Here is a 27,922-nt window from a genome sequence, read left to right as displayed (position 1 = left end):
TGGCGACGCGTCACAAAGTATCCTAGCACCCGCAGCCCTAATCCAGCTGCAACAAGGACCCTGACGACTGCTTGTTGAGGCACCAATGGCACAGCCTGGGCCAGAGGCCCCTTACCCCTCTCAATGCGGCCCAAAGATCCCGCCACGTAAGACTGTGGACCCTGCCAGCCCAGGGGTGGGGTGGGGGAGGCGGTTTCTTTCCTGGAGGTAGGTAGGATACACAAGAGCAAAGGCTGCTTTGGTCTTTCTTGTATCTGCCTCTCCCCTCAAAGATGGGACTCAGTTTAAGGGGAGGCTGGGAGTCAGGGGAGCTGAGAGGGCGTTTATGACCTTACCTCTATCTAACCTTCACCACTCTTTCTGCCAGTCCCGTCTCAAAACGTTCAGGTGCTTTTAAACATCCCATGAAATGCTTGGCGTGCAGCAGGAGAAAAAGGGACTAGTGCTTTAACAGGAGAAGGGAAAAAAAAAAAAGCTAAAGCAGGAAGCGAGGTCGGAAGCTCTGAAGACAACAGACCCAGCAGGAGTCCTGATCCCCTGGGAAACAGCACAGAAAGTGGGGGCAGGGGTACAGAATGCAGGGACAGCCCCCAAGGGGATCCCCAGAGGCAGCTGTCCCATTCACAAGCCCCAGCCCCCCTCACGTGGCTGTAGCAAAGGCTGAAAACTATGGCCTTCAGCTGTTGCTTGTAACCTTTGCTGATTTTTCTTTCAAAGTGATTTTGTATTTAACAGGTGTAGTGCTTTTAAAACTAATTTTGCATGCAAATGCAGCAAATTTACTCAGCTTTTTGTGTCAGTGGAGAGAGAGCCACTGTAGCTGTGACGCTGGTGGCACAATTGCTGTGCAGTCAGCTCCAGCCTGGCCCTTCCTATGGCAGTAACAATTCCTTGTAGCCTTCTAGCTGGGTGACTGGTTCCACGGAGGCTCCAGAGCAATGGGGATTGTTCAACCGCAAATTCCCTAGAACCACAGTCCCACAAGAATGCATGAAATGTGTTTTCCATTCCGTTTACTCTCTGTAAATTGAGGCTAGAACATGAAAATAATTAAGAACAAAAGCTATGTAAAACATTCAGTTTTTATATGGTGGCAGGGCAAAGGGGAGGCACAGCACTCCTGGCTCTCCTCTTCCCTTTCCAGCCACTGGTCTTGGTTTCTCTCACTGTGTCCTCTTCCCTTCTTGTGGGGGAAATATGGGCATCCCCTGGATGTACACTTCTCAGTTTGCCTCCTCTGTGAGTGGCCACACCTGCCACAGGACTTCAAGTTCATGAAGAATCAATGGATCTCTAGTCTGAACTCTAACTGGGATGTTCCTCTTCCTTTCGAGACTAAAATATTCAAGTGTCTACCCGATCCATTTGGATCCCACAGAAGGTCCTCAAACTCAACACAAAATTATCTCCTTCCAGACTTTGCCAACTCAGTAAAGAGGGTCCCACCTACTCAGAGTAGAAGGGAGCGCAGCTTTGTTGACAACTTGGTTTGATCACCAGGCCTCATTGGTCCTGTTCTGAAGTTCCCTTCCCCTGGGTGAGTTTCCTCTTCACATTCAGTCTGGGGTCTCTACATCTTCCCTTCCAGAAGTGGCACTCGTCAAAAGCTGGGTCTCTTGTGTCACTGTCCAGCTTCATCCCCAAACAGGATGAAGTTGATGATGACTGCTATGGACTAACTACTATTAAAATACTACTATAGATTGAGCTCTTAAGTGCTGTGTTACTTCCAATGACTGCCATGTATTACCACAAACTGGGGGCTTAAAACAACAGAAATGTATCCTCTCCCATTCCAGAGGCCCGGACGCCCAAAATTAAGGTGTTGAAGAATTGCTCTCCCTCTGGTGGCTCTAGGGGAGAAGCCTTTCTTGCCTTTTCCAGCTTCTGGTGGCTGTTGGCATTTTTCAGAGATTCCAGTCAAGTTAAAAAATGACTTTTTTGAAGAGCAGCACTTTCTCACAATTTCTTCCCACTTATGTGTCTATGCTCGAAATTCTCTTAACTTAGACCATTTAATTCTGCTGTTGGTAGAAAATGCTTCCAAGCATAAAATGATTCCCACTAAAGCAGGGGTATCAAAGGATAAGGTTGTTTCTTGTAGAGGGGGATCAGAACGTGGATACCAGGAGTCTGTGTAAGCAGACGTATGGGGTGCGACACGTAGGGCTGAGGCTTTAGTTGACCGGGGAAGCCTCTGGGTGGAGGCGAAACTTGACCTGTGTTAAGGCAGCAGGTAAATAGTCACAGGTAAGCAGATCTCACTGCCTGGCTGGACCCATGGGCCTGTTCAATTAAACACAAGCCCTGGTGGGGAGAGATGGAGTGGTGAGCAATAAGAAGTACACAGGTGGCAACAATGAAATGTTTGGTCAGGGGTCTGTATGCTTGGCAGTGGCATACAGATTTTAAGAATATTTGAAAGTTGAAGAGGTATTTGAGAAATATCCTTGGCAGACACTGTATTTAGGATGTGTGAGTGGGAGCAAACACACAATAAGTGTCTACAGTGTTCTAGGGATAAGGGGATGCACTCCAGACAGTGGTTTATTTAAACATTAAAGGGCACATTCAACCCAGGTTCTAGTGAAATATAAAAAAGCACCAGGTAACTGCCAAAATATGAAGAATGAGAGGAGGATGGAATAAATTTAAACCATACATTCCCAAGAAATTTGGTGGTGCTTTGTTGACAGTGGGTGGATGGGGCAGATGAATTCTGTTGTTGCTAGTATCTGCCTAATGGTGAATTCTTCCTGGACCCAGCCAGCAGCATTTGCCATAGGTGATCTCTTCCTCCTGTAAATACTTTCTTCTGCTAGGTTTCAGGACACCCCACCCTCCTGGTTTTCTTCTTACCTCGCTAACTGCTCTTCTCAGTGTCCTTCCCAGGCTGCTTCTCTTCTCCCCAACCTCCTGATATTGGCATGCCCCAGGTTTCATTTCCTTTAACGATGCCTCCTCCCTTGTTGATCTCAGCCAGTCTCAGAGTTTGAAACAACATATATACTGCACAATCTTGCAGAGTCATTATAAAGAATGAATTAGAGTTACACTGGATGAGTTTGAGGGGATTTCCATATGACACTGTTATGTGACAGAGAAGAAAGGGACACTTTGTATAATATGAGCCCCTTTTAAAAACTTTTTTATTTAATTTATTGGGGCTACATTGGTTAATGAAATTATATAGGGTTCAGGAGTCCCTTTTTAAAAAATGGTGGGAACTAAAACCCCACATGTCAATGTATTTATATATATATGTACATTTGTATGTTATTATATCAGGAGATATAAAACTCTGGGAAGAAACAGTCACAGTTGTTAACATGAGTGAGCTTGGAGGAGGCAGATGATAATAAGCAGAGAGAACAAGGAGCAGGAGAAGGTGTCCAGGATGAAACCTGACATACGGACTTCTGACCAGATGGAGGCATAGGTAGATATACTTTGCCTTCTTATACAACCAAACAAAGGACAACAACAAATTTAAAAACAAAAAATAACCAGAAGCCAGAACATTGAACTATATGGAAGTCCAACAACCAAGGTGTTAAAGAAGAAACGTTCATCCAGACTGGTAGGAGGGGTGGACACAGGCAGCAGGAGTGGAAAGGACTAGCAGCAAGGTGGCAGCTGCTGGAGTGGGCAGTCCCACATTTGCATGTGGATAAAAGGGAGGAACAACTGGGGATCCAGACAGACCACACCAGGGTTCCAGCACAGGGAAATAAAACCTCAAAACCTCTGAATGAAAAAATATGTGGGAGTTCAGACTGCAGGAGAAACTCCCATCCTCACAGGAGTGTTCATTGGAGAGAACCATAGGGTCCTAGAATGCACACAAAACCACACACCTGGGAATCAGCACCAGAAGGGCCCAATTTGCTTGTGGGTATCAGAGGAAGTGACTGAAAGCCAGCAGAGAGCTGAGCAAGTGGCATTGTTCCCTCCTGAACTCCTCAGCTACACACTGCACCAAAACACACCCGCCTGGGTTGTCCCACCCTGGTGAACACCTATGGCTCCACCCCTTACTACATAATAGGTGTGCTGAGAGAAAAAAATATGGCCCAAATAGTAGGACAGATCAAAGCTCCAAAAATAGAACTAAGCAACGAAGAGATAGCCAACCTATCAGGTGCAGAGTTCAAAACACTGGTAATCAGGATGCTCATGGAAATGGCTGAGTATGGTCACAAATAGAAGAAGTGGAGGCTATGAAAAGTGAAATAAGTGAAAATGTACAAGGAATCAACAGTGAAGGGAAGGAAACTGGGACTCAAAACAATAGTTTGGAGCACAAGGAAGAAATAAACATAAACCAGAACAGAATGACGAAGCAAGATTTCAAAAAAATGAAAAGAGGCTTAGGAACCTCTGGGACTTTAAATGTTCCAACATCTGAATCATAGGGATGCCAGAAGAAGAAGAAGAAGAAGAGCAAGAAATGGAAAACTCATTTAAAAAATGATGGAGAACTTCTTTAATCTGGCAAAGGAAATAGACTTCCAGGAAGTCCAGGAAGTTCAGAGTCCGAAACAAGTTGGACCCAAGGAAGCACACACCAAGGCACATCATCACTAAGTTACCCAAGATTAAAGAGAAGGAGAGAATCTTAAAAGCAACAAGAGAAAAGGAAATAGTTACCTACAAAGGAGTTCCCAAAAGACTATCAGCTGACTTCTCAAAGGAACCTTGCAGGGAAGAAGGGGCTGGAAAGAAGTATTTGAAGTCATGAAAGGCGAGGACCTCCGTCCAAGATTACTGTATCCAGCAAAGCTATCATTTAGAATGGGATGGCAAATAAAGTGCCTCCCAGATAAGGTCAGGTTAAAGGAGTTCATCATGACCAAGCCCTTATTATATGAAATGTTAAAGGGACTTATTGAAGAAAAAGGAGATGATCAAAAAAACAAACAGTAAAGTGGTAACATACTTATAACTATCAGCAACCGAACCTAAAAAAACAAAAATAAAAATAAACTAAGCAAACAACTAGAACAGGAACAGAATCACAGAAATGGAGATCACATGGAGGGTTATCAGTGGGGAGGGAGTGGGGGGAGAATAAGGGAAAAGGTACAGGGAATAAGAAGCATAAATGGTAGATACAAAATAGACAGGGGGAGGTTAGGAATAGTATGGGAAATGGAGAAGCCAAAGAACTTATATGTATGACCATGGACATGAGCTAAGGTGAGGGGAATGATGGTGGGGGGGGGTGGGTACAGGGCAGAGGAAAATCAAGGGGGAAGAAAAAGAAACATAACACATAAACTCTTATTTGTGCACAGTCATTTCATGTGTTTATAGGTTTGTCTAATGTCATGTATAAAAAGTTGCTCACTAAATCAGAAACAGTGAGCATTTTAAGATAATAGAATTTCAAATGAATTTTTGCTTTATATTTTTTCATGTTGCTTAAACTCATTAAAATAGCATGTATAAATTCTCAGGAAAAACAATAGACCTATTTTTATGTAGGGGGAAAACTCAGATAATTGAATTGAATTTCCTCTCTTAGTGGAGGACACAATTTGGCCTTTATTCCTTTAGACTCAAAATTACTGTCTGCAGTGTTTTTCTCTTGCAAAGTTATTTTAATTATTAAGGCAACATTTGATTAATATATGCTGGTCTGTCCCTTTTAAAAGTGTTTTATTGTACTTTTAGCAGGTGATACCCACTGGGACTCCTACGCCACCACGATGAAGACTGCGTTCACGCCAAAGACAGGAGCAGTGCCTGCTTCGATTCGGTACATCCCTACTTGAGTCAGACTGGCATGCACACTTTAATTTGTTCACTTCTATTCTATTATCCAGAATTTAAAACAAATGAGAAGAGTACCCAGAGAGGGCTTATGAAGAATGCACTCAGGTAGGACCTATTGCATGCACAATTCTCCCGCAGGGACCAGAGAGAGTTCCCTCTTCAAACAATGCCCAAACCTCCTGCCGTAAACTGAAGAAAATGGACCCATGGATTCTTCATCAAGTTACTGTGTATCAGGACTTCCAGCCAAGATGGAGGAGTAGGTAGATGTACTTTGCCTGCTCACACAACCAAAAGAAGGACAACAACAAATTTAAAAGCAAAAAATAATCAGAACTCCCAGAAAATTTAACTGTATGGAAGTCTGACAACCAAGGAGTTAAAGAAGAAGCATTCATTCAGACTGGAGGAGGGGCAGAGAGGATGCATGTCAAGGTGGTGGCTGGCAGACTGGGTGGTCCCACATCTGTGTGCAGATAAATCGAGAGGAACAACTGGGAAGCAAGACAGACTGTGCAACCCAGGGTTCCAGCACAGGGAAAGAAAGCCTCAATACCTTTGACTGTAAAAACCTGTGGGACTTGTGGAGGTGGGAGAAACTCCCAGCCTTGCAGGACAGCTTGTTGGAGAGACCCACAGGGTCCTAGAATGTACACAAATCCATCCACCTGGGAATCAGCACCAGAAGGCCCCATTTGCTTGTAGATTGGGGTGGGGGAGTAACTGAAAGCTGGCCGAGAGCCAAGCAAGCAGCATTGTTCCCTCTCTGGCCCCTGCCCCACAGGAAGAGCCACAATGCAGCAAAGAGGATAGCCCCACCCTGGCAAATACCTAAAGCTCTGCCCCTTATAACGTAACAGGTGCATCAACACAAAGAAATATGGCCCAAATCAAAGAACAGATCAAACTCCAAAAATAGAACTAAACAATGAAGAGATAGCCAACTATCAAATACAGAGTTCAACACACTGGTAGGATGCTCACAGAAATGGTTGAGTATGGTTGCAAAATAGAGGAAAAACTAAAGCCTGTGCAAAGTGAAATAAAGGAAAATGTACAGGGGACCAACAGTGAAGGGAAGGAAACCCAGACTCAAATCAACAGTTTGGAGCAGAAGGAAGAAATAAACATAAACCAGAACAGAATGAAGAAACAAGAATTCAAAAAAAAAAAAAATGAAAAGAGGCTTAGGAACCTCTGGGACAACTTTAAATGTTCCAACAACTGAATCATAGGGGTGCCAGAAGAATAAGAGGAAGAGCAAGAAATGGGAAACTTATTTGAAAAAATAATAAAGGAGAACTTCCCCAAACTGGCAAAGGAAATAGATTTCCAGGAAGTCCAGGAAGCTCAGACAGTCCCAAACAAGTTGGACCCAAAGAGAAACACACCAAGGTACATCATAATTGCATTACCCAAGATTAAAGATAAGAAGAGAATCTTAAAAGCAGCAAGAGAAAAGGAGACAATTACCTATCAAAGAGTTCCCGTAAGACTATCAGCTGATTTCTCAAAAGGAACCTTACAGGCAAGAAGGGGCTGGAAAGAAGTATTTGAAGTCATGAAAGACAAGGACCTCTATCCAAGATTATTCTATCCAGCAAAGCTATCATTTAGAATGGAAGGGCAGATAAAGTGCCTCCCAGACAAAGTCAAGTTAAAGGAGTTCATCATGACCAAGCCCTTATTATATGAAATGTTAAAGGGACTTATCAAAGAAAAAGGAGATGATCAAAAATACAAACAGTAAAGTGACAACAAACTCATAACTATCAACAACTGAACCTAAAAACAAAAATAAAAATAAACTAAGCAAACAACTAGAACAGGAACAGAATCACAGAAATGGAGATCACATGGAGGGTTATCAGGGGGGGGATGGGGAGAGGGCAGAGAATAGGGGAAAAGGTACAGGGAATAAGAAGCGTAATTGGTAGCATACATAATAGACAGGGGGAGGTTAGGAATAGTATGGGAAATGGAGAAGCCAAAGAACTTATATGTATGACCCATGGACATCAACTAAGTAGGGGGAGGAATGCTGTGGGAGGGGGGTACAGGGCAGAGGGGAAAAAAGGGGAGAAAAAAATTGGGACAACTGTAATAGCATAATCAGTAAAATATACTTTAAAAATGTTACTGTGTGTCTTGATTGACAATAGAGCTGTAAGTAGGCTAGTAGAATTGTGCTGTCTGAACACTGAGGATGAATTGAATCCATTACCTAAGCCATAGTAGGCAGGCAATGACAACTGAATGGATGAGTGACCAATTGTTAACACTTCTATCAACACTACTAGTGTTGGAAGCTGGAAGAAGGCCACGGTTACTTTACTTCTACATTCACTCCTCCACTTTTTGCTTCCTAAAGCAATATTGGCTGGCACCTTCTCCAGTTCCGACAGAATCACAGGTGGTGGGAATTTTTGTTGGTTGGCTGCCTCTCTGAGCTCACTGGTGGGTGAGCGAGAGTGGAACTCGAAAGCCCTGGCATCTTTCAGGACATCGGGGTAGGTGGGAAATTAGCATGGAGAGACTTCACTTGCCTGTGTTTACTCTGTAAATTGTTTCCAAGAAGGAGGATCTTTTCATCTTAAAGTTTAGATTATTGAGAAGTCAAGCGGAGTATCGGCAAGACCATGGCCGTGGAGCCAGGCAGAAATGGATTCTGACATCCGCTCCCTGCTCTAACTTAATTTATCTCTGCTACCCGAGGCAAGTCACAGCCACCTGTGGCTCACTGTTGTGGTTGGTGGTGGTTCTGATCACAGCATGAAAGTACTAGCACAGTGACTAGAACTAAGGATTTCCTCAAAAATGTTGCATTCATTCTCCCCAGCATAATATGTGACAGCCTCCCAAGACGTACAGGGCTGCAAGACCCCCGACTTCCTAGTTATTGGCTATACTGCTGAGTCACATCATGTCCCTTCCCTGGTAGATTTATCCTCTGGCGGGAATGATTCCTTCAGCTTCCCGTACAGTAACAGTTGTCCGAAGGAGAAACATTTGGGATGAAAGCCAAGAACAAATGGAGTCTAGGTCAGTGAGCCTCAAACTTGACACGTTTAAATTCACAGAAAAGTTTTCATCATAAACTTAAATAGTTGAAAAAGATAAAACTTCAAGCCTGTCCTAAACATTGACATTAAAAATAAAACTGGTAAGTCATTTCTTTGAATATAACCAATGGGTAATCTAACCACCTTAGCAAACTGATACATGCTATATGATCCTTTCAAACAACACACACACAGGCTCTTCCTTAATAGATAATTTACTTCATTTCTTTTCCTTCTTGAACTCTTAGTCCCACTCTACTTCTTCCACAGAACTTTACCCTGCTGTAATACATTTTTGTATCTGAGAGCAATTTATTGATCTCTCCATTATACTTCTTGGTAACTATTTTAGTATATTAATTGAAATTAATTTTTAAGCATGTTATGTGACCCTAAGTATTGAGTTATCACAATTACTTTTAGTACACATTTGCTCTCAAAGCAATAAATACAACAACAATGTTAATAATTATTAGATAGAAAAAGTAAAATTTTTGGAACTATATCTTAATGAGATAAATGGGGTGTTTTGTTTTCAATTAGTTTATGTTTCTAGTTTTGAGTGTTATTACTTTTAGAATAAGACCACATTCGGCATTAATTTTTTCTGCTTCTTTAAAGTTTTTTAAATTTGTAGGTGGTACTGTTGAGAAACCTTGTTCACATAAGTAAGTAGACACGAATGAAAGGCATCTTTACTGTCACTCAACACTGTGTTGTATTTCTAATGATTGATTGGCTGACATCATGGATGGGTACTCATTCAATTTTATTGAAAGCAAATAACTGGATGATTTGTCATCCAGTTATTGAGTTATTTCCTGTCTCATTTTCTGAGAAGTATATTGAAAAGGCATGTCTTAACAAATGGCTATAAATTACATGTTACTCTTTTACTTGGAGGAAACCTGTTTAATATTATATTCTCCAAAAGGACTTAGAAAATGGGAACATCAGTTTCAACAAAAGTTTTCCAATACAATTTTTTTTAATAAAAAGTCTATGTCATCACGTACTTAAAATATATTTTTATCAAAATCTTGGAGCTGAAGATTTAATTCTTACAATTTTCACCATATTTACCTCATCAGTAAAATCAGTCCTTATTGTCAAACCAACAAGAACAATTAGGTTTGCTTACAGCCACAATAAAATACAACTATACTTCCAGTTCCCTCAGTGTTAATGTATGTTTTGACGAATATTATGAAAACTACTGATAAATTGTGGAATGCATATTTTAGGGAAGATCATTAAAAGTAGACAGGGCAGTATAAAAAGATTCAGGTCTAATATTAAATATATCCAAGAAATAAAAATAATGCAATGGAATGTATAAACTACCTGTGAAGAGAGGAGTATAATAAAAAAAATGTTCCTTAGTTAAATATGTTCTCAAGTGTCTAGAACTTTAGTGCACTTAACATTTGGGAATAATTAAATAATAATTATATATAGAAATCAGAAATAATTTCACTGAATTCTTTAGATACCAACTCAAACATTTATTATGGGTTTAATAAAAGATAAAGTGGTAAAAATTAATTGGTTTGGCAAGCCAGCATACACTCTCAGATATTGTTGATAGTTTACCACAAAAAACAAAATGAAGATCGGCTGCACTGGGGTAAATATTTCATAATATGATTGGGTTTAAAGATGAGATTTAAATACCTGATTGAATGATGAACACAAAATTGAAAAATATTCACAAGATTTTTATGTACCACTTTTATCCAGCGAAGCTTTAAAACTTTGTTAGCTTTGGAAAAGATTCCAGTTACATTTAAAAGAATCAGCATCACCCCCCTCTCCTTCTCCATCTACTCAGAAAAGCTTTTCTTTCAAGCTGAAGATATATCCTAGAGATTTTTTAAAAGCTGAAAAAAAATGCTTTAAATCTATGGGGGAAAGAGACATTTTAAGCATTCTGTATTCTCTGCTCTCTTCCCAGAAGCTTCTCCCTAATGAGGAATGAATGTTTACCATTTTTAGAAGATGGAAAACTAGACATTACTCTGAGAGATGCCACAACAATGCATCTAAATTCAGATCGTCCTGCAGAGGCTATAATGCCCTGGTTATAGTGTCACCGTTCACTCTCTCAGAAACAAGCATGAGACCTAGGCAAGGGTATGGAATTGGATGACAAGGGGGCGGCCCTGAAATCTAGGACAAAGTTTCCCTCCACTGGGCACTGCTCACAGTTGGGGATTTAGCCCAGGTGAGGTGTAATGCACCTTAGTAAGACCCTATGGTGCAGTGGGGAAGGGAGAAACGGCTGTGGGAAAGAAAGGAGCCATAGCTATGCAGGTTTGCTCTCAGGAAGGTGCCTGTTAGGAAAGGGTGTTCTCAGAAATGGAGATCTGAAAATCAGTCCCTTTAAAGCTACTTGCGCTCTGTCTCCTTTGGAGAATTCTCATGTACCTGTGATCACCTCTGTTTGATTTAGTACCATGCATCTGGATGACAAGTAAAATAGTCATCATCCAGCTGTATCCCACTTTCCAGATGTATGATTTCTTACAGACATAATCTGCACCTAATCTAGCCCTCTTGTTTTAAAAAAGTCAATATGAAATATTTTAGATATATTTGTACACAATGAATCTCCAGCTATAACCCAGCTTTGATAATCAAGAACTCACTTTATATGTGCACCCTCCACCCAGCCTCCCCACTGGATAATGTTGAAGCAAATTCCAGGTGTTATATATAATTTCAATTCTAAATAATTTTTACATCTCTAAAAAATAAAGACTCTTTAAAAATGTAAAACAATACTATTATGGCACCTAATTTTTTTCTTAATATCGAATACAGCCAATCAGAAATCAAGTTTCCCAAATTGTGTCATAATTAAAAAAATAGTTGGTTTGAAATTGAATCCAAATAAGGTCTACACATTCCATTTGGTTATTATATCTCTTATCTCTTTTAATCTACAGGCTCTCCCCTTTTTTCTCTGAGATTTCCTTGTTGAAGAAATGGATTCTGGATTTTTCTGATTTCACTCCCATCATGTCATTAAAATGTTTCTAGTTTCATGTTTTTCCTCTAATCTGACATTCCAGAAACTTCATCAGATTCAGGTTGAATATTTTAGCAAAGATGTTAAACGGGTGGTGGTGTACATGTCTGTCAAGAGCACATCGAAGCTGGTGGTCCCCTTCTCTTTGAGCTGCAAAGGGAAACGGCTGATTACTGCTTGGATGCATGATTTCCTCAGGGACTTGCAAAGCTGTGATATTCTAATGCTTATATTTCTTCCTTTTATTAACGGAATACTTCTATAGAGAGAAACTTTTCTTCCCTGACTGGTGACACTGAAGTGCTATTTTACAGGAGAATACTCAGCTCTTTAAGAATGAATTTAAAAAATTAGTGAATTTCCTATTGTTATTCTTTTAAATTTCATTTTAGGATCCATCCTAAGATACAGGATTGTTTCTTTTTAGGGAGTTCTGGGAATTAAATTATTTTTGGCATAAAGTCTTAAGCCAATCTTTAAAAAAATGTAATGAGTAAAATTCTTTGAGAATGGTGTACTGTTTTGAGACTTAGTATTTTAATTCTTTACTCTAATTTTCACTATCTTTTCTTGTAGTCAAAAAAGCATCCGAAGATTGGGATATACATATTCACTTAGTGATCCTCTTCCCAATCAGACACATTACAATGATGAGTACGTTTGGAAGTTAGGTTCTAAGGAAGATTTGATCAAAGCTGGGACTCCAAGAGAGATTGGGAGCCACAATTCTCACACCAGTCAAGTAAGATAATACCTGTATATCTGTTGAATTTAATACTGTATCAATAATCCATAACTGAGAGTTTGAATGTATCCCAAAGATCCTTCATAATCTACAGTTATGGTTCTTCTTAGACTATTTTTGTCCACGTTTTCACATTTATTTGTAACTATTTCTTCCCTATCCCCTCATTTAAAATAAAAAAATAATGAAGTGAAATTCACACAGAGAAATTATAAGGGGAGGAAGGGGTGGAATGGGAACCTGAACATTAAAAAAGACTTGAAAGACAAATTTGGGACAGTGGAGTGTTCTTAACTCTTTTGAGGAATTTCAGTGTAAAGGCACACTGAGAAATATTTTAGTAACTGGAGAGGGAAGTAGAGTGAAGGGGGAGTTTTCTTTTTAGGATGGGAGAAATAAAGGCAGGTGTGGATACCAATGGCAAACATCCAGGGCAGAGGGAGGAATGGGAGTTGCAGGAGAACGGTGGGAATAATTGGGGGGATGTCCTAGAGTAGACCAGACGCAGGCTGTAGGGAACCAGGTGGGGTCAAGCCCTGCTGGGTGGCCTGGCAGCTCCTCTGCCATCACAGATGCGGTGGCTGGGAGGTGGTGTGGGGGCTGTGGAGGTTCTCTTTGTTGGCTTCAGTTTTCTCAGGGAAATAGGAAGCAAGAGGGAAGAGAGGGAAGATGGAAAGAGGTTGTAGAGGTTCCAAGTTTTATAATCATAAATCTCTTTGGAGGCAAAGAGGAGAGAGGGCTTGGAGCTCCCAAGACAAAGCAGCAGCTGTCTCAGCTGTGGCCAGCCCTAAAATTCACAGGATCTTCTCTTCTTCTGATCTTGTCTTAAGATTCCTAGTAGAGACACAATTCTTTGGACTTTGCAATCACATTTTCTTTCACCAAAGAAGTGCCAAAGTGCCTGTGTAAAATGAGAGCTAGGTAAACTGATGGCTCTTGTGGACAGGCTCCTGCACACACAGCATCCACAGTGAGGTACCTGGGTGCACACATGCACACACCATTAGGTGAACCCATGTGAATTTTCTCAAAAACTGTGTTTGTATTGACAGGACACTTTTCAATGGACGCTACCTCCAGGTCACTCCACGTCAGCGAATAGCTACCTCCCTTGGAAAATCTGTGCTTCAGTGGATGAGGTCAGAAAGGCCATATCAAATCAGTTTATTTCCCATACCAGGAGAGACTTTGTGGACAGAGCCGAAGGTAGGCATGTCCATTTCTCTTCTTTCCTGCTAATGTGCCAGGCACTAGAGTACCAGTTGCCTCTTTTCTCAAGGAACTCACAGGATAGACATAGAAAAAGGCAATTTACCAACAGAAACAGTCAAGTATAAAAAGGTGCTTGTGAGAAATGCAGTGTACTGTGGGCGTGCACAATAGGAAATCTAGCTGAATGTCCTATCGTGCACACCCTTTCTAGAGGGGAGGTCAAGGAAGGCTTCTTGGACTGAAGGACAAGGACAAGTGAGCCAGGTGATGATGAAGGGATCAAGTTAAATATCCTGTTCCTAAATCTTAACTGTTTTTTAAATATCTTTAAAATTAAAACTTGCATTAAACCAGTTCATGCCTATACTTAAAAATAGTTCCCTGCAGTCTCATAATGAATAGCAGCAGTTTCTTTACCCATGCCTCCAAGCCCAGTCCTACTTCACAATGACAATTATTTTCAGTTATTTGAACTGTTTTTTCTTATGTCATCCTCTGTATTTTAAAATAATGTGCTCATACTGCTATTTTTGGTCCATCAGTTTTAGACATTATTACTGACTTCCTGTTATGGCCATTGAGGATTTGGCTCCCCTATAACTCTTTCTCACTCTTCTTCCATCCATCCACTCAGTATCACAAAATTTTGGTTAATTCAATTGCTAGGGTTTATATTATGATTATGATGATATGATATGATATGTAAACATTTACTGCTGAGCCAGGTGGTATTTTATAATTATGTTTCTTTTTATTTTTTGTTTTGTTTTTTTATTAGAGTTAATAATTGTTTTCATTTTAGTTTTCTATGTGCCTGTCACTAATTTTCTTGTGTTTGTCATTATTTTTTTTCAAATATTTTGTCACACACTTACCAAGATTTTTCCCCAAATACAATTTCAGACATTCTTATCAGTTTGAGATTTTCCTGGAGAGCTGACACCCTCCATCAATCTCCTCTATCTAGAAGAGTTACTCTGTAAATGTGCTGCCCAACTGTTCCCTGGAACTTCCTTTTCCATCATTCCGGGCATTTCTTTGGCTCTTTCCTGCTCTGAGTCCATATATTCCTCTGTGCTGTTCCCACTCTCATTTTGTTGAAACACATCATTTTGTTCTTCCATTCCTATGAAAGGGAATGTGGGAAGAACTTTTTGGGGTATGTTCTTTTCAACAGAAAATGTCCTTATATTTGTTTGATAGTTTGTCTGGGTATAGAATTCTAGGATGACAACCATTTCCCCCCAGGTCCCCCAAATGACTTCTAGCACCAGGACTTGTATGTAAAAGACTGATGCCATTTTGATTCCTGACTCTTTCATAATTTTTTTCCTGGACGTTCTCAAGATCTTCTCTTTATTCCTGACACTGTAAAATTTCACATTTGCATGCATTAGTGAGAATCTCACTTATTATGTTAGATAATCAGGACCTTTCAATCTAGAGACATATGTCCTTTGGTTTTGTAAATTGTTCCCATAGTCCCTTTTCCTATGTTTCTCCCATTTCTTTTCTCTGTTGTCTTCTGGGACTCCTGTAAGTTGGTATGAGCCTCTAATTTTCTTACATCTTCTCTCCTAGTAGCTTTCTCTTTGTATTTTAATTATGTTTACTTGAAATATTTTAAACTTTTAAACCCAACTCTTTACTGAATTTTTAATTTCAGCTCTTATGTTTTTAATTTCCAAGCTCTCTTTCTTCTTCTCTCTGATTATTTTGTAAAAATAGCATTCTGTTTTCATTTTATAAATGCAGTAGTTCTCATAAATTTTAGGATATTTATGATTTACTTAATTTTTAGTGTTTTCATCTGTTCTTTGCTTCATTTCTATTTTTTCTGTGTCTTAATGGTCTAATGAAAATCTTTTTTTTGGTTTGTTTTTGTTTATATCTACAAGGGAATGAAGGCAGATTTACTGAAGCTAATAAAACTTAAGTCTCATTTCTGTGGGCTCTGTTTTTTTCTTTAAATGATATACTCAAAGTATTAAGCTCCAAGATTCACAAAATATATAAGGGAGGTACTCAAATCTGATTGGAAACTATATACAAAGATGGGGTTTGTTAGCTGGTGGTTGACTTAGGTGATGAGCTCTCTTTTTTGTTGGGAAACCCCCAAATGCCAATATTTGTAGGTCAGTTTTTTCAGAAAGGTAAATGCTTGGCTGAGAGCAGGACTAAGAGCAGGACTAGGGTAGAGATTGAGAGCTCCCTGCTTGCTGTGCATATTCTACCTGAACCCTCTTTTTATTCTGGTCCAGAATCTCACTCAACCCTCCTCCTGTTACTGGCATACTGGAATCCAGAGATTCTTTGGCTCAATTTTGCACTGAATAAATCTCTGGTCAGGAAGGGGATGGAATCAAAAGACCTCCATATTGCAGATAAACATTAAGGGTCATGGAAAAATATTTGAAATGTCAGCATTTTTTAGTACTTTTGTTTTTAAAGATTGATTTATTGACTTTTAGTGAGAGAGAAAGGGAGAGAGGGAGAGAGAGAAAAAAAAAGATCAGTTTGTTGTTCCACCCATCCATGCATTCATTTGTTGATTCTCCTGTGTGCTCTGACCAGGGATGGAACCCACACCTTGACTCATCAGGACGATGCTCTAACCAAATGAACTACTCAGCCAGGGCCAGAAATGCCAACATTCTTAAAAGATGTCATTGCACTTCCAATCAAAGCTGTTCTTTCAGCATGTGCAAATTACCATGTCCCCTAATCTAAATAAATACCAAAGATTTGTCAAAGACACCCTTCTAAATCTCTTAATTCCATCTGTTTCTCTCCCTCCCTGCAGCTACTGCCTTCGTTCAGAGTACCAATGTCTCTCCCTTGGATGACCTGTAATCCAACTCCCTTTTGTACCTTTTGTCTCCTCTAGTACACTGTCCATACTATAGCCATAGTGAGTTTCCAGGTGTGCAATTGACATCACCTTCTAGCTTAAAACTCTCCAATAACTCCCCACTGTCCTCAGGGTTCTGTACACTATGGTCCTTGCCCACTGCTCCAGCAATTTTCCTTGCCAGTCCCCACACTATGAGACTGATTGCCTTCTGTTCTCCAGACTCACCAAGCCCCCTGCAGCCTCACACCTCATACACACCTCTGCTCCCTGTGGACTGCCTCTCCCTTACTTCTTTTAGCCCATGTCCATCCATCATTTAAATCTGAATGTAAGCTCCATTTCTCTCCCAGGAGTCTTCTCTCATCCTCCAAGTTTGGATCAATGGCCCTCCAATATGTTTTTATAAATCCTCTTCTGTAGCATTTATCACATAATATTGTAATTATCTTTTTTGTATCTGTTTCTCTAAATATTTTAAGCTTCAGAAGCTCAGGGACCATGTCCTACCTGAGTATCCTCATTATTGAATTATGGTGAATGAGTGAGAATCACTAAAAGGTGCTTGTTTTCTTGAGAAATTCAGGCATGGAGAACTCTGCTTGGATGATTTAGAGCAGCAGATAAAAGCAGCAGAACTGGTTCTCACTTGGCTATAGGTTTTGTGCCAATGGTCCTAGTGGTTTTGGATTGTACTTGCTGTAGATTTACATTTGGACTAGGCCTTTCAACAGATGTCATACCTAATCTTAAAGGGGCCTGTTCCTCTCTTTGGGCTATAAGGGCTGTAGTATATGTCACCATTACCAAGCGGAAAATAAACAAGTATGACCTCAGCTCCTGAGGAGCAGGAACAATCCAGGCCTTGGAGGGGTGGTTAGCGTTGGGCCAGGTTGTCTTGTCTGTCCGTACTTCAACAGCACTAAGGGTCCTTCAGGTGTTGGTTGGTCCCATATGTAGCAGGAACTTCTCTCCTTAATAATGCCAAAGGAACTCATTAACATGAAATATTATACAGGCAATGAAAGCATTAGTTGAGAACTAATAATGAAGAATTATTTTAAGCATACATCACATAGGCAGTCATTAGTGTGTGCTTTAGATTAATTGCTAATCCATAGCAATTATGTTCTGATTTTTCTTTTCACTCATTAACTTAGTAAATATTTAATGAGGTCTAATACTGTGATAAGTACTAAGGATCGATGAAGAATACGACTTAATCTATATCTTCGAGGGAACTTGTAGTAAGTCTAGGCTCTGATTATTGTCTTTTCTGGGTCTTCATCTCAATCACTCTAATTCTATGCCAGTCCATTCTGGTCCACACGGGCCAACCCCTCCAGACCCTAACTTGTCTCTCCTGCTTCATCCTCAGCTACTTCTCCCCAAGGAATGCATACCTTGCATTCCCCCCAGCCAGATTACATTTCATGAATACATTGTGTACCTTTTGCTTCAGTGTTAGTCCTTTGTCAAAGCATGCCCTTTGCTATGTCTGCCTTTTAATTCTTGTCTTCCTCCCCTTCCCCTAATAGAGCTCATTACTCTCTCTGGGCTTCTGCAGCACCTTATTCAAGGCTCTGAGTCAATGATGCTTAAGCATATGAGAAGCTTGTTCACAATATAAGTGCCTGGGTCCCACTTCTAGAGACTCTCAGTGTCTGGGATGAGGTTTCAGCAGGCATGATTTGGAAAAACCATCCAGGTAATTATGATGGATTATCTCCATGTGCTAATTATTGTTCTAAGTGTTATGCTTTCAAGACATCACATTCCATATGTGTTTGTCCAGTATCTATCTTTCTAATCATACTTGTTTGAGGTTGTCTTAAGGTAAGACAATGGCTTAATTGTCTTTAACCTTGGCACAGAACACATATAGGAACTGAACACATTTGCTTTTGTGTAGTAACATCAAGTATTTCAACAGGAATTTTTCTCCTATAAAACTATTAGTAATTTACACAAACCAAGTTATAGATGGTACTTGCTAGGAACAATGCCAGATAGTTTTCCAAAAATATGTTAAGGGATCTCTGATTTTGAGCCCTAGAGTTTCCTCCTCTCTGTAACCGTGTCTTCTCCGTGGGCAGCTTATGGCTTCATTGTGAGGGCCATTGTGTACGCACACCCTCCCTTCCTGAGTCATCTGAATCAAAAGCATGCTGATCTAGACTGAGATCATTTTTTAAAAATCAATAATAAAATGCTCCAGGGTGCCAGTAGATGACATCACATACTGTTTGATATACAATGTACATTTGAGTGTATTTTGAAAAGACCGCTTGAAAAACTAATTGGGAACAAGAATTGAGTTTAGTTTCAATAGTCCTTGGCACTGTTTGGACACTGCTTGTGACATCCATGGTTTGAACATTTTTGTCCCAAAAGAAGCTGGGGTTGTGTGACGTGCTTGTGCACCAATATTTTGTAGCAAGAATTAAGGGTGAACTCATCTAAGTGAGATGGCTTATGACTGTCTTCTCTGTAATCTGGTAGAGTGCTTATGAGACCTGGTGTTCAATCAGATTATAGATTTAATGATTATAGATTTAATGAATGTTTGTTAGCAGAGTTATTTCAAGGAAATAATAGTGCTTTTGTCCACTAATGACAACGATGTCTCTACACCTCCATCAGTAGGGGATAAGCTTTGAGTGGTTCTTTCCAGGTAAGGGTAATGACATGTAATGCTCCACCTAGGGCTGCCAGATGCAGCCCATAAATATATAGGATGCCCAATTAAATTGGAATGATACACAGATAAATACCAAATACTTATATAATCCTTCACTAAAAAATTATTCATTGTTTATCTGAAATTCAAATTTAATTGGCATCCTGTGTTTTGTATGGCAAGCCTAGCCCTATCTGAAATCTCCCTCCCTGCTCCCCACCCCTGCCTTCTGCGTCCTAAGAGCAGAACAAAGAGCACTCCTAACCAATATAAAGTGCAGTCATTAGGAACTACTTCTAATCACTTGAGCATATACTTCTTGTGCCTAATAAAGCAGAAAATTATTTCTTGGTTGAAATTGACCGTACCTCTGAAAACAAGAAGAGTGAGGTTTAGTGGGATAAATTGGAAGCTACTGCCAGAGCAAAATGGAATGAAAGTATGACACTATTTAGCAATAGCTGTGAAGGAGTAATCATTGACTTTTGTTTCTACCCCTACCGCAGTTCAGAAGATTAAGCAAAGTTCTCCGATGTTTCTGGAATGGAAAAAGTTACTTCCCCACCCCACAGACACTGAATTTCGACGTAATTACCAAGTTCCAGCTAAAATTCCTGAGTTTCAGGACTTTAGTTTCAAATATGGATGCTACTCAAGCCTACCAATTGCTTCTCAGGGTCTAGGTAAGTGCACCTATAGCTTTTAAAGCAACTTCATAAATATCTTCCCCTTGCCTCAAGATTCCTCTTGATCTTTTTAAAAAAATGTTTTTATTGTTGTTCAATTATGGTTGTCCCCATTTCCCCCCATTACTCTCCCCTGCCCTACCCACCCCCATCCTACATTCAATCTTTACCACCCTGTCCCATTGTCTTTGTCCATGGGTCCTTTATACATGTTCCTTGACTTGACCCTTCCCTTTCTTTCCCCTGTTATCCCTCTCCCCCTTCCCCTCTGGTCTCTGTCATTTTATTCTTTATTTCCATGTCTCTAGTTCTATTTTGCTCACTTGTTTGTTTTGTTGATTAGGTTCCACTTATAGGTGAGATCTTATGGTATTTTTGTCTTTCACCGCCTGGCTTATTTCACTTACTATAATGCTCTCCAGTTCCATCCATTCTGTCATGAAGGGTAGGAGCTCATTCTTTCTTAGATTCCTCTTGATCTTAATAACAGTGGCAAAGAATGCCAGTGATCCCTACATAGAATTAAAGCTATGCCCCTATGGTACCTAGCCTCAACTCAGGAAATGAGTAAATCTCAAAGAGAACTGACTGCTTATTCCAAGAAATGAGTATATCCTCAAGAGGATATCCTGGGAGGAGCAGGTGTTGGAATTGGGGGACACCGCCCTCCATTATTATGTGAAAGGAAGGATTTAGTTGCTATAAATGAACAGAGGAAGAGATTAAGTGGGAATAAAATTAGTCTTGTCAATTACTCACTGAAAGTTTGTCCACAAGGCACAACTTTCAAGCATCTTCAGATTAGAGGGGTGTGTATTTGTATACATATGTAACCCAGATTTCTATTGTTTTCAACAGAGAAGTTTTTAAAAGTCCCATGACCCAGCCACCTCCAAGCTGTTGGCTGAGAAGATTTTTGGGTGTCATTCTGGGATAGTGGTTAATTCTTGGTATGGAGTTGGGACCAAGTAGTACTTTACACTGAAATCACTGAATAGACACTTAGTATCTGGGGTTAGAAGGTAGCTGAGAAGTTACTTGGTCTATCAGGGTTGTCCAACCTCTGGCCCACAGGCTGCGCATAGCCCAGGATAGCAGTGAATGTGGCCCGACACAAAATTGTAAATTTACTTAAAACATTATGAGATTTTTTTATGTGATTACATGTCACAATGTATTCAATGTGTGGCCTAAAGATGCCAAAAGGTTGGACACCCCTGGATCACCATGTCCTATGTGAGTCACATCTATACCATCCTTGCCAAGGAGTGATATTATTTCTGCTCGAACTCTTCAGAGGAGTGCTCATCCCCAAGGAGGTCCTTCATTCTTAGATATCTCAACTGTTCGAAAGTTCTGAACAGCTAGAATCTTCCTTGTTCAACTTCTAGCCATTGGTTCTCTTCTCCCTCCAGAGTATAAATCATTCTATAAGAACCTTATATACGCCTTCTAAGTCTCCTGCACTTAAAGCGTTTCCAGACCCTATAAACACTCTTCTTAGGATGTGGCATCAAGTCCCCTCACCAGTCGGTCCCTCCATCTGGCCAATGGTCCATTTCAAGGAGACACCTGGAACCTAAGCAGTATTTAAGGTATTCTTAAAGTTTACAAAGATTGGACAAGTTGTGGACAGATTCTCACATCATCTTCATTGCTTTTTAAAAAAATAACTCATGACTATCAGAACCCACATTAAATAAGCAACATTCAGAATTGAAGGTAAGTGGTCTGCACCTCACACCTCCATTAGCCTGAGAGTGCAATGCGTGCTGACTGCAGGTGTCATCCTTCTTCCAAACTGCTCCTCCTAAGGCACCTGGGGGAGGGCCCTTCATGTGTCAGTCCCAGTCTGCCCAGGAGGTGGCATGAAAGGGTAACAAAGCAAGTGTTGAATTCTACCATCCTAACACGGGGACCTGCAGAAAAGGCAATTCCAGGGAAAACTTCTCTGAAAACAGTGGTCAAACACAACCTTCTGGCTATCATCTCCAACCCTTTCCACCCCCACAGCAACAGTGCTGAGTCCCAGCCTCTCTGCCTGCCCTGAGTCACTCACACAGCACCTCCCATTCCAGAGCCCTTCAGGATGCTGATTAGGCTCGAGGTGGGGCTCAGGGCTGTGGGGACGTGCTCAGCAGATAAGGGCGGGAGTTCCTCACTCCGTGACAGCCTCCATGTCTTTCTTTCCTGTGTGTCCCTAGTTCCTTCTGTGCTGCACAGCCACATGAAGAGTCAGGCCCGCACAAAGAAGCAGACCACATACCAGAGTGATTACGGCAAAGCCTACCTGGATTTCTTAACGATCTTGAACTCATTTACTCCTTCTCAAGTAACAGAGTACCTGCAAAGTGTTTCCTACACAGGTAAGATGAGGTCTTGAGTTACTTGTTCATGAATTTACAGGTCATAATACATCGCTTTACACCAAATAGAAATTGTTCCAACTTCCAACCATGGAAGTTAAATGTTCACACACACACAAAAATATTGCCTCAAAAAAATCCATAGTTTTTGTGCAAACCTCAACCCATTGAAAATAAACTTTTCTTAAAAGAGGCCCTAGTAACTGTATCTCCACTTATTAAAAAGAAAACAGAGCTTTCCGTTCATTTCTGACCTCACTTGCCTGTGCTTGAATTGTTCCAGGGTGACTTTTTCTCATAGTCAATGGCTTTCTCCAGTGCCTGTTTGCACTGGCTCATAATTTTGTTTTATTTGGTGTAATCTTTATTTCCTGTTTGGTGCTACTTTTCTGTGACAGGCTTTTAGGGTACCTGAGCACCTTCATGTGCCATATACTCAAAGAGCGCAAGCACCATGCATAGGACCATGTTGGCTCACTCTACATAACGAGGACTTATCCCAGGTGGGGGCCTAGTGACAGGAATCAACTTGGGAACATCTCAGGGGCAACTGGTCAGTGTGAGAGTGTAAAGTGTTACCTCAGAGAATAAGAACTGGAGAAGAGGAAACCACACTCATCTGACAGCGGCCTCTCAGCACCCAATGCTAGTGTTTGTGCCTTTCATTACTCCTCACTTTTGAACACACGGCCCAATGCAGACATTTATATAAAGTATGTACATATACCACCAAACTAATGCATTATGTACATTATAAAGCAGACAAAATGTGAAGAAGAAAATAAGAAGAAACATAACAGAGGTTCTAGTATTTCTCCCTGCACCCAGCGGACCATCTGGTTCACCCTACCTGTGTTCTAGCCTGTGTGGGGGCTGCTGCCTCCTTTTGTGCCCTGTGCTGAGGCTTGAGCTCAGAACTTCCACCAGCTACTCAGCAACCCTCCCCCTGCGCTCTTCCTCCTCCCTCTCTCAGGTCCCCAATTCCCGTTCGTAGCCACGATCAGAAGAGCTGGCTCCTCTGAAACCCTTGCTGACACACTTTCTTTCATTCCTAGCTGGGCTGCCCCACACCAGACTGAAATGCTGCTGGAGGCAAGACTGAAAGGGGATGTGAGTGTGCTTATATGTGCTTTGTGTGTGCGCATGTGTGTGTGTTTGAGGGAAAGGGGGCGTTTTCCACCTTCACAGACTGAGGGCTGATGCCCCAAAGGCCCCTAACCGAGCTTGAGTGTTGAGCCTCAAGGAGATACCAGTAGTAGACGTCCTGCCTCTCTCTAAGCAGAAGTCTGTGTGTCCCACAGGGAGCTCATTCCTGCCAACAGATGCCTCTGGGCCTGTCTGACAGCTTATAAGGACATAGAGGGGCTCCTTGAAAGGGTCACTGCTCAGGTCTTCCCAGGAGACAGAGCAGAAACATGCAGTGTTGTCCCTTCTCTGCCCATGTGAAAACCATGCTGGCTACTGGGCCCCTTCATCTGTCATCTGTGCGTCATTTGCAATAGGAGCCTCAGCTGTATCCCCTAAGGGTGAATAAAAACTTCTTAGAGTGCTCTGGTAGCCTCTACTCCACTTGGATCGGCTTTCTCCAAGATTCCTTGGGTAAGCTGATCCTTCACGGAAACGCTGTTCCCTCACTGGGCTTTTCTCCCCAGACAGTTGAGACATGACCTGTTACTTGACAAGGCAGCTTTAGGGCTGGTCCAGGCTTTGGTTTCTTCTTAGTTGGCTTGCTTCCCTGGTTCCCTTAGGACAGCACTGGGGGAAGACACTCCAATGCTCCGGCCCCACAGCCTTGCCATTTTGCACTGACTTGGGTCCTGTAGGATCTGCTTCCAGTTGGTTCTAGTTTTACTTTCATAGCTCTGTTTTAGAATGGCCTGCTCATCAACGCCAGCTGTGCCAGAGGCTGATAGGCACATAGGAGGCTCGCTTTGAATTCTGAAGCCCCAAACCTCTTGTATTTTCCACTGTCTGGGATGATGCTAATGCTTTTCAGATGGTGAATATCTCAGCTGAGCTCTTTTGTGGAGTGGTAGGGCTGAGCAGGTACACGAGAGAATAATAAAAACTGGCAGATGTGTTAACTGACTTATTATCACCTCAGCTTGTTATTTTATGGGATTATCCCTTTTAGAATATACAGAAGCCCCTCCAGGTATAGATTGAAAGAGAGAAGGGAGGGGGAAGGATCAGCATAATGGCTCAAGCTGGGGGTGAGGGTGGTGCTGGGAGGTGGCAGGGTGGGGGGATGGAGAAAACTTCAGGAAGACACAAAATAAAGCTTGGGAAGAAGGAAGGAGGAGCAGCTGATGGTGAACCATTTGTTCCTACTCCCTCTGTGCATCACTGTTTGGTATGAGTTTCTGCATATACAACGTGAAGAAGCTGAACTAGATGTCTGTAGTGGCCATTCTGTTTTCAAAACGGTTTTAATCTTCAAGTGATTCAGACACCCAACACCTTACCCTTTGGGCCTCTGTATCGGTAAAGACAGTCATTTCCCCACTTATCCCCCCCTTGAAAGACAAAATGATCTGAAATCTGCTTTTCAGAATTGTTCAGCTATGACTCCTTCCCCAACTCTTTCTCCAATTAAAATTCCCATGGATATGTCTATTCAAGGGGTATTTCTTCCTAGGGTGTATTCAGTGTTGCTAAAAATGCATTTATGTACCCATTCAACCTGCTTCATTGGTCGAATATCTATAATGTTCACTTGATACAAAGATACATAAAGAGCAAATCCTCCTTCTCAGGGGACTGAGTGTCAGGGGTGGGAGACAGTACATAGTTACCCTAGCTCTGTAATTGAAGTACTCTTTAGGTCCATTAGAAGCCTGCAAGGGGTGCACCCAAGCTTGTGAGTTGACAGTGGGTTAGGGAAGGCTGCTCAGAGGAGGCTTTCTTCAAGTGTCAAGGATGAATCACGTGACAAGGAGAAGCAGGGCCATTCCTAAGCAAAGGGAACAGCATAAACAAAATCACAGGGGCCTAAATCTGCATCTATATGTAATAAATATGGATATTTGGATTACAACTGGCAGTCTTTCTGAACAGTTATTTAAAATGACATTAAATTTGACACAATCTCATCTTTTTATTAATTCATGCCAAACTTGATTCATCTTATAACAAGCTTATCTTTGGTATCAACAAAATTTCTTTTTGTTTCTCTTAAAATCAATTCTTTGGTATAAGATTGAAAAATAGAGACATTTTAGGCTTAAAACGAAAAGGACTGACAATAGTAAATATTGACACTATGGAGCGATGCATTGCTGGTAGTTGTACAACGGTATAATCAATCTGGAAACAGACCTGGTTGTTTCTCATAAAGTTAAACATATATCTATTCAATGACCCAGAAATTCCACTTCTAGGTATTTACCTAAGAGGAAATAAAATACACAGGCCCACAGGAGGACTTGTACAAAAATGTTTAGAATCATTGTATTCTTAATAGTCCCAAACTGGATACAACCCAAATCTCCATCATAAACAAACTGTGATATACTCGTATAATGAAATACTACTAGATAATAAAAAGAATGAGTTCTAGATATATTCAACACAAGGCATGAACCTCAAAAACAGTATGCTGAACAAATAAAGCTGACACCAAATCATACATTGTGTATGATTTCATTTATTCAAAGGTCTACAACAGGCAAAACTTATCTCTGAGGAGGGAATCAGCACGTTGCCTGTCTTGGGCTGGGAGGTGTTGACTGGGAAGGAGCGTGATGGGACTTCCTGGGCGGTGGACATGATCTACACTCTTATTGGGTGTAGGTTGCACGTATGCAGGTGTCAAGCCATCAAGTTGCACTGGAAGATCAGTGCATTCACTTTTTTTCATAAAGTGTACATTTTTAATTTAAAAAATGCTGGGGTCAAAAAAGGTCTGGATAGTGCAGGGATGGTTCAGGATTAAATGGAGGCCACAAAAACAAACAAATGCAAACCTAATTGTAGAGAAAACAGGGACACACACACACACACACACAGCCAAGCAGCCATTAGAAATGGCAGCTATAGACCCCAGCTGCCATTTCTAACATAAACCAGGATAGCATGTTATCACTTAAATTCTTCCTCTCTTTTGGTTCTTCTGGTTTAGGCTGCACAGGTGATGATTGCTAGGCATGAGCAAAGTTTTACAGTTCCACTCTGTACTATTTAAAAACATAATTAGAATTAGGGAACCACAGATGTTCAGGCCAGGCATGATTCTTTGTTTTCCAGATGAGGGAATGGAGGCAAGGGAGTTGAAGGGCCTTTCCACAGTCATTTATCACACAAAACCAGCAAAGCCTACCAATGTTGGTGGAAACAAAAACAGCTCTGGCTTCTGTGGAACTCTTGGGTTAATGGTCTCTGTTATTTATCACCACTATTTACTACTGTGAACCCAGTAATGGAAGGGTAAAACTACAGCATTTACTGAGTGTCTTTATGGACCAGGCACTGTGTAGGTGCCTCACACACAGCATTCCTAATCCATTCCCACACCTGTGCAAGGTGAATACTATTGCTTGTATTCAAAGAGGAAAATATTTTTAAAAAGGGGAGGTCAAATGACTTGCTAATACTTGCCAGTGCAGAACTGAAACCTACATCTGTTTTATTCCAAAATCCATGCTCTTTCCATGAAGCCTTGCCAATCCCTTGAATATTAAGTTTGCTCTTTTAAATCAATAATCACACAACTGTGCCTTTTTAGTTATTAGACACAATATCCTGTGATTATTTTGGGCTCATCAAATTTGTACACAGAGTTCTATTATCAGATATCTGCCTCCCTCCTAGAATTTCTCTACTTAGCACTTAAATAGTTAAATGGAAATTTTCATCCTGTTTTTCTTCATAATTTTCAGACAGGAAACTTCTTGAACGCTTTGTTCGCTCTCACTGTGATGCTGACAAGGGGACGGAGTGAGAAAGGAAGATGGTCCAAATGAAGAAAATTGGGGGAAGGGTCTACGGGGCCATTTCATCAGAAGTCAAGGAAAAACAATATTCAAATTGCTCCAAACATGGTATTCCTGACTTTGTGTGATTGTCTTCTCTCAACACTACAAATCCCCACCCCAGCCCCGACATAGCTCTAACTGTATCCAGTAGGTTTTGGTATAAAGTTTCTCCTATTCTCTTTTGGATGCTTAATTTGTGATTTCAATTTTGACTTCCTCTTGAACCAGGAATTATGTGAAAGAGTTTTCTTAATTTTCTAATAATTAGAGGATTAAAAAAGATCTTTTTATTACTGATTTCCTGTTTGAAAGTTAAAAAAAAATCTCTGCTTTGGAAAATTTAGCAAAATCTTCTCTTATGTCAACTATCTAATTGATTTGTATATTACAGGAACATAAGAAAAGAAAAATGTATATTTTATTGTATTTTTCAAATCCATGTATCTTAAATTATATACTCGAATTGGCAAATTCTGAAAGAATATTTACAACATTCCACAAAAAATATTTTCATCAGTATCTCCTTGTATTTCTGGGA

At 40.8% G+C, this 27,922-nt stretch overlaps 1 protein-coding gene across 6 annotated transcripts; it reads left to right on the top strand.

The window, feature by feature from the left end:
• The first annotated feature begins 17 nt into the window (after positions 1–17).
• TEX26 (testis expressed 26) lies at positions 18–27,922 on the top strand. 6 transcript variants are annotated; one of them, XM_045188149.2, is made up of 7 exons: positions 18–146; positions 5,680–5,761; positions 12,448–12,613; positions 13,669–13,822; positions 19,866–20,042; positions 22,250–22,411; positions 27,289–27,922. In XM_045188149.2, the coding sequence occupies exons 1-7, from the start codon at positions 86–88 to the stop codon at positions 27,348–27,350; spliced, it is 864 nt and encodes a 287-aa protein (XP_045044084.2). In that variant the 5' UTR covers positions 18–85; the 3' UTR covers positions 27,351–27,922. The 6 variants fall into 6 exon arrangements, with proteins under 6 accessions (XP_045044084.2, XP_045044083.2, XP_045044086.2 ...); XM_045188148.2 differs by having other exon boundaries at positions 19–146; positions 5,677–5,761; XM_071220986.1 differs by having other exon boundaries at positions 138–207; positions 5,677–5,761.

This window comes from Desmodus rotundus, chromosome 3, assembly GCF_022682495.2.
Source record: "Desmodus rotundus isolate HL8 chromosome 3, HLdesRot8A.1, whole genome shotgun sequence".
NCBI classification, from domain to species: Eukaryota; Metazoa; Chordata; class Mammalia; order Chiroptera; family Phyllostomidae; genus Desmodus; species Desmodus rotundus.
This window is presented reverse-complemented; position numbering and strand designations above follow the sequence as displayed.

Bases quoted from the DNA above. Each gene is read 5' to 3' on its own strand.
- TEX26 (XM_045188148.2), top strand. From the start codon at position 86: ATGGCACAGCCTGGGCCAGAGGCCCCTTACCCCTCTCAATGCGGCCCA. The intron at 147-5,676 runs GTAAGACTGTGG...TTGTACTTTTAG, and splicing joins CGGCCCAAAGATCCCGCCAC to CAGGTGATACCCACTGGGAC. The intron at 5,762-12,447 runs GTACATCCCTAC...CTTTTCTTGTAG, and splicing joins GCAGTGCCTGCTTCGATTCG to TCAAAAAAGCATCCGAAGAT.